This window comes from Crocuta crocuta, unplaced genomic scaffold (genome assembly GCF_008692635.1).
Source record: "Crocuta crocuta isolate KB4526 unplaced genomic scaffold, BGI_CrCroc_1.0 scaffold445, whole genome shotgun sequence".
NCBI classification, from domain to species: Eukaryota; Metazoa; Chordata; class Mammalia; order Carnivora; family Hyaenidae; genus Crocuta; species Crocuta crocuta.
Window position 1 is genome coordinate 3,416,945 of NW_027530847.1, and position 7,326 is coordinate 3,424,270.

At 53.5% G+C, this 7,326-nt stretch overlaps 1 protein-coding gene across 1 annotated transcript; it reads left to right on the plus strand.

Moving 5' to 3' along the window:
- Positions 1–239: 239 nt before the first annotated feature.
- DUSP15 (dual specificity phosphatase 15) lies at positions 240–6,887 on the plus strand. The gene is made up of 6 exons (XM_077769383.1): positions 240–266; positions 320–353; positions 1,897–1,979; positions 4,550–4,599; positions 5,356–5,430; positions 6,572–6,887. The coding sequence occupies exons 1-6, from the start codon at positions 240–242 to the stop codon at positions 6,885–6,887; spliced, it is 585 nt and encodes a 194-aa protein (XP_077625509.1).
- The last annotated feature ends 439 nt before the right edge of the window (positions 6,888–7,326 follow it).

The window sequence follows — 7,326 nt, forward strand, 5'->3', positions numbered from 1 at the left end:
CCCTCCACCCGTCCCTGCCTTCCCACCTCCCTCTTCAGACCTCCCCCCACCTGGCAAGTCCACTCTTCCCTGGCCCCCCTCCTCTGTGATCCTCCTCCCCTCCCGCCTTTCCTCCCACCCCTGCCCAAGCTAGCCTCCCCTGTGCCCCTCTCCTGCCACCGCCGGCCCCTCTCACAGAGTCCAGGCCCAGGACGGAGCTCCCTGAGTCCTGAGGTCCAGACACCTTTCATGGGAGAGAGATGGGCTGTGGGCCCCCCAAGGGCCAGGTGGGCAGGGCATGCACCCCTACCCCGCTGACCCCAGCCTGTCTCTCCTGTAGGTACTTCCTGGACTCTACCTCGGAAACTTCATTGGTGAGCACTGCCCACACTGTCCCAAGGCTGTGGCACTCTGCCTGTCCCAGGCCTGTGTCCACCATTCATGCTCTGGCCCACGCACCTTGGAAGGGCTCAGGAATGGGGCCGGGGGCAGGGAAGCAATGCCAGGCGGGGAGGAAGAAGGAGCTCATGAGGACTAAGGGATATGTGGGCGGGGAGTGTCCCCAGAGCAGAGGGCTCAGAACCGCCCTTCCGGCCACATGCCAGGCAAGTCTGCACCTGCTCTGAGCCCCCGCCTCTCCCTCTGCACAGGGTCCACTCACCCTCTAAGGGCCCTTACAGCCCTGAGGTTCTGAGTTGACGTCTGTTTGGGGGTGCTGCTTCTAGCTGGGAATCTGGGAGCCTTCCCCACCCCACCCGAACCTTCTACATGGAGGGGCGGTCTTTGGAGACTAGACTCTACCTCAGAAACTTGGTAGCGAGCACCATCCCCTCTTTCCCAAGGCCGTGGCACTCTACCTGTCCCAGGCCTGTGCTAAGAGGCAGGCCGATCCTGAGGCTCCACACGTGTCCATGCTTCAGAGAGAGCGGGGAATGTGCGCCAGGGGCAAGGTTTCCTCCCCCCTCCCCCGCCCCTGCACCCCTCCCACCCAACGGCTTAGATGCTCCACTCTCATAAATCTGATCTCCTCCTCCCCGGAAGGCCCTTCAGCAGCTCATGCCACTTGATTTCAGAGTATTAGGCTAAGTAAGCTCTGAAACCTCTTTAAGCCCGCAGCCCCGTGCCCGTACACTCTCATGCCCAGCCAAGGCTGCACATAGTAAGCACTCAGTCACTGTGTTGAATGAAGTAGACGTTTGGAGAAGGAGGGGATACGTTTAACTTATTCTAATGATCAAAGATCTGCACACACTGGGATCCTGGCCCCTGGAAACAGCCACTAATAGAAGCGTGAGGTTTATCCCTGGGCCAGTTTTCATAGATCTTTGTAGATACAGATATAATATTTAAAACACAAATGGACACCTATTTCGCATGCTGTTCTGTAACCTGTTTCCTATTTAATAATATATCGTGGACATGTGGGCACATCAGCACACAGAGGTCTTTTCAATGGGCTGCACAGTATCCAAGTAGAATATACCATTATTTATCCACTTTTTAACTATTTCCGGTGTGTTTGCTGTTGTAAGCAGTACCACAGAGAACATCACCCTCTACACACAGCTTCCTGTGTGCACGACCCCCTCTGTAGACGGCATTCCTGGAAATAAGAGTTGCTGGATCAAGGATATGCCAGGGAGGGGTGTTTGCCATGGAAGGGAACAGCCTGGCAAGGCTGGGAAGAGGCGGGGCTGTTACTTGTGGGTGCCCCAGCGACAAGACTGAAGCGCTGGGGTGTGGTAGGACCTGTCATGGCTGGGGCGTGACAAGAGGTGGCCACGGAGCAGGGAGCTGGCAGAGGGTGGGCCAAAGTGGAGGGGGAGAGGAGGGAAGGGAGCTGGGCGATGAGCTCCCACCTGTTATGCCACGTAAGTCACGCCCACCAGATTGGCTCAGGCATCCTGTCTCTTTCAGATGCCAAAGACCCGGACCAGCTGGGCCGGAATAAGATCACACACATCATCTCCATCCACGAGTCACCCCAGCCTCTGCTGCAGGTACTCTCTACCCCCATCTTTGGGCCCTGTGTAGGTGGGGAGGGGGGCTTCAGACCCCTCCCCCCAGTGACACCCATTTATCATACTATGTGCCAAGTCCTATACTACCTCCCTGACCCATTCTAGGTCATTCCATTAAAAACTAACTCGTTTTACATTAGCATCACGATTTGACCCCTATTTGGCACCTAAGGGCCCAGAGAGGTGAAGTAACTAGCCTAAGGCCACACGTTCAGGAAGCTAAGGAGCTAGGATTTGACCATTTGACCCCAGAGGCCTCACCCTGAATCTTAAAGAGGACCCTACATGGGGTTTCCCATTGCCCAGCTGAATGGATGACTACAAATGGATGATTCCGGGCTCTGTGTCTTGCTGTGTAATCTTGAGCTGTGACTTCAGCTCTCTGGGCCTCTGATCCCTCAGTCCTGTCAGCCCCCAGAGGGGTTGCTGTGAGGAGGCAAAGGGGCTGCAGGATGGTGCAGATGCTTGGCACATTGTAAAGCCCAGCCCCCACCAGAAGGGTTGGTACTGGTTTTATGGAGTCCTGGAAAAGAGGGGGTAAGGGAGTTCCAAACCAGACGAGAAAAGTAGGAAATCCAGACCACTTATTCCGTAATCTTGAGCACAGGACTTCAGTGCTCAGACTCTCCAAGCCTCAGTTGCTCCTACCTCACTGAGTTGTTGAGAACCACAGAACAGCCAACAACTTACAGCTGATATAACAAAGCGACTCGTGTTCTTACCCCATAAACAGAGCCCCCTCCCCCTAATCTGTTAGAGTCTGTGTCGCCCACTAATGGGGAAGAACTGTGGGTGGAAAAGGGCTCTGGAGAGCTGAGGTCCCAACCAGGTTCTGTCACAGATTTGCTGTGTGACCTTGGACAGCTTCCTCTCCCTCTCTGGGCCTTAGTGTCCCCATGTGTCAGATTTGATGGTCTCTAAGAGCAACTTCCAATAATCTGTGGTTCTCGGTGTCATTCAAACAAGAAGTTTCCAGGTCAGTGGAGTCTGACCTTGCTTTATAGGGCAGGCTTGTTTTGGAGTATTTGGAGTACGCAGTCACTAGCGTGCACAGGGAAGGTTGTCAAGTCATGAATAGATTGACTAATGAAGCGACTGCTTGCCAAATGAGTCCCCATTCCAACCGCCTTCCCCTCTTCCCGCAGGCAGCCCTGCCTCCCCGACTATTTACCAGCCAGAGTTTGATAATGGCAAGCAATCCCAAGGCCAAATGTGTTGCAAAGTGAAATTGCAAACCTTGCAAAAGATGCAGGATGGTGTGACCTTGGGAAAAGTGAGTCAGAGAAGGGCTGGAAGCTCACCCAAGGCCATTAACAAATGAAGATCTGGCCTGGGGTCCCTTAGCCTGTGGCTGGTGGTGGGCCTGGCACTGGAAGAGTCATTTAAATATCAAAGGATTACAAGAAGTCCTTGAGAAAAGTGATTCTCAAGCACACATCATCTTTATGATCTTGTGTGAAGGTTAAGCATGAAGTAAAGGATTTCACAGCAAGTTTGTTGGGGAAAATTACTGGCAATTCATCCCTTGATTATTTTAATCATTAGCATATTGTTTGATAACCATGATTAATGGGCCATATAAACTTATTTTCATGGTCTTTGTTTCTTTTCAAGATAATAAAATCTGTTTTGCCCTTTTTATAATTTTATTTTTTATTATGTTTTTCAAAATTTTTTAGAGAGAGGAAGCACAAGTGGGGAAGAAGGGCAGAGGGAGGGAGAGAGAGAAGAGAGAGAGTCCCAAGCAGGCTCCATGCTTAGCACAGAGCCTAACACGAGGCTAGATTCCACGCCCCTGGGATCATGACCTGAACCGAAACTGAGCTTCTCAACTGACTAAGCCAGCCAGGCACCCATGCCCTTTTTAAAAAAAGTAATCTCGGGGCACCTGGGTGGCTCAGTGGGTTAAGCGTCTGACTTCCGCTCAGGTCATGATCTCGTGGTTTGTGGGTTCGAGCCCCGCATCGGGCTCTGTGCTGACAGCTAGCTCAGAGCCTGGAGCCTGTTTCAGATTCTGTGTCTTCCTCTCTCTCTGACCCTCCCCTGTTCATGCTGTCTCTCTCTCTCTCTCTCTCTCTCAGAAATAAATAAAAAACATAAAAAAATAAAAATAAAAAAGTAATCTCTATGCTCAACATGGGGTTTGAACTCACAACCTCGAGATCAAGAGTCGCATGCTCTATGGACTGAGCCAGCCAAGCACCCCTGTTTTGCCCTTTTTATGGTGTGATTTCGTAATCCTCATTTGGAGGAGACTTACCGTTAGTGGCCCTTTCCCACCTATTAAATTAAAGGTCCCTGGATCCTTTTTATCAAGTCTTCATGCCCAAGTCACCTTATGAGGATAGGATACCATCTTCTCAGAAGGTTCTGGATAGAGCTGGGAGGCACACAGGGGTGCTATCTACCCTCTTTGGACAGAGAGGTCTACAGTGGCTTGGAGACGGCCAGGAACTGGCCTGGGATCACGAGGTGCTTGGGCAGCCCAGGCCAGGGTCAGGGGTGCAGCCAAGGGCCCCCCACTGCCCGTGTGTGTTTTGTACTTGCAGGACATAACCTACCTTCGCATCCCTGTGGCGGACACCCCTGAGGTACCCATGTAAGTTCTCGGGATGCACCAACAGATGGACAGACAGCTGCCTTCTGTGGTGGTGGTAGGGAGGCTGGGAGGTGGTCTGGGGGAGCACAGAGAGGACTTACCCCAGAAAGCTGTCCTGGGGACCCTAGCACAAGCGGTCACTCAGACCTGTGTCTGACTCTGTCTCAGCCATGCCATTGCCAAAGCCCCTGGGCAAGGCCCTGAATCTCCCAGAGCTCAGTGTCTTCAGCTGTGAAATGGAGACACTATCCTGTGTCAGGACCAGGCGCCCCAGCAGATTTGAAGCGGTCAAGGTCAGCCAGTTCCTAGCCCTGCAGTTATGACCTGTGGGCTCCAGCCAGGCTTTGCCATTTACTTGCTGTGTAAATGTGCACAAATTGCTTTCCCTCTCTGGGAGGGATCAAAGATCAGATGGCAGACCCCAGAGGAGTGGGACTTCTCTGTCTCCTCCCACCCATTTCCTTGAAAGATCAAGATAAACCTTCTATATGATAGTAAGATCCATGGGACCCCCTGGAGAGGTACTCCTGCCTCGGTGGTGAGATTTCTCATTATTGGCCTCTTTGACTGCCTGAAATACCACCGTTGTTGCGTCACACACAACTCCACGTGTACTATAATCCTGGCCCCTATTCGCCGCATGAGCTGGCTGACCTGAGGACCCACGCCTCTTGACATCCCATCAGTGGGGAGGGAGACAACTCCTAGGAGACCTGCCCCCCCCCATGCTCCCTACCCTATTGCTTTCTTCTCTAGCAAAAAGCACTTCAAAGAATGTATCAACTTCATCCACTGTTGCCGCCTCAATGGGGGGAACTGCCTTGTGCACTGGTGAGTTAAGAGAGGAATGAGGGGAGGAAGTAGGGGGCTGTCCTCCGTCCCAAAGCCACACTCAACCTCTGGGGAATGAGGACCTTCTCCAGCCTGTTGCCGTACATGACAGGCCACCTGTAGTCTCACGGAGGCTGATCGGGGGTTCCAACCAGGACTCTGTCCTTTACCAGCCATGTGGCCAAGGCCAAAGGACTGTTTCTCCCTGAGTTTCCATTTCCCCAGCTGTAAAATAGGGAAAAGAATGCTGATCTGCTGGGCTATCAGGAGGGAGAGGTGAGGTCACCAAGGTAGCCCAACATTCTCCAACAGTTCTGGCTCCCTCTCCTCCTCTCTTGGCTTTTGAGGGAATAGGGCAGAGCAGGAACCCTGGGCTGGGAGACAGGATCCCTGAGTCCTCCACGGCCCCTGGACCAGTTGATGTCATTCGTCCCTTAACTTTCCACTGAGCACCTATCTTGCGCTGGGCTCAGGGCAGCTCTGCCAGAGCCCATATCATGGAGGAGCAAGTCCTCCAATCTGTTGCCTTCTATCCCCTCCTTCCCTCACTCCAGATGCACTGGCTAATTCTCCCCCACTTCACATCCACCAGCCCCTGCCCCATGGGCTTCCTACACTGCTTAGAACATTCTTGACCCACTTGTACCCATCTTTCAGGACTCCGCTTGATGGCACTACCTTCCCTAATCCCCCCCAACTAGATTAATACCTTTTCCTATAGGATCTCCTAGCCCCTGGACTCATCTTCAGAGCAGTTATCACCCCTGAATTGTTTCCCTGGTTAATGTCTGTCTCCCTCAACCACACCGTAAGCCCCAGGATGGCAGACACAATGTCTAGTTATTCCCCGCCACGTCCCCAGTACCTGAAAAATAACAGATGGTCAGGAAATGTGTGTGGGTGAAATGAAGTGATGTTTCACTCGGGCTTTTGATGTTGGGGAGTACCAGGGGGATATTCCTGGCAGAAGGAGTATCTTCTAGCAGGTTCTAGCAGGTTCTTTGTGATGGGAGCTCAGGAGGAAAGGACGGGAGGGCTGAGGTGGAGACCGGGTGCCTGGGGGCAGGGCATGGGGGCAGGGAATGGAGGAGAGCGGACCTTCCCTGAAGCCTGGGCGTTGGGGGTGGGGGGTGTCTCCCAGCTTTGCAGGCATCTCCCGAAGTACCACCATCGTGACGGCATATGTGATGACTGTGACGGGGCTTGGCTGGCGGGACGTGCTTGAAGCCATCAAGGCCACCCGGCCCATCGCCAACCCCAACCCAGGCTTTAGGCAGCAGCTTGAAGAGTTTGGCTGGGGCAGCTCCCGGAAGGTAGGGAGACGCAGGAGCTGCGCAGGGCTAGGAGACTCTTTCTGCTTGGAGTTGAGCCCCCATCGCACAGAATTTAGCCCGCGCTTCAGGCCTGGCAGGAGATTTGGCTCCGGTCTCGAACTCATGACCCTTGAGCTAATCTAGCCCTTAGGTGTATTTTGTTCAGTCAGCCAGATGTTTCCTTTGCCTTTTTAGTTTGGAATTGGGTTGCCTTTGGGCCAAACTGTGGACCCTTCCATTTGACCAGGCCCTAGCACTGCCTGCTCTAGGTGCCTGGAACCTGAAAGCAGTGGAATGTTTGACCCGTTTTGGGGAGAATTGCCCATTCCCTACTCCACCCCTGGGCCCCTGGTGAGGCCAAATCAGGTCCTTCTCGTGGGCCCACTGGGCAGATGGCACACGGAGATGGCAGCAACCCAGGCCAATGGGTTGGATAAAGGCTGAGAGACAAAAGCAGCAGATGCTGGAAGGCTCTCCCCGGGTGGCAGGCTGGTTCTCAGAGGCTTATCTGCGAGGCCGCCTTAGGAAGAGGCCCGCGTGGGTGTTGTTGCTGCTCAGGGAGGAGGGCTCCGGGGCTCCCCAC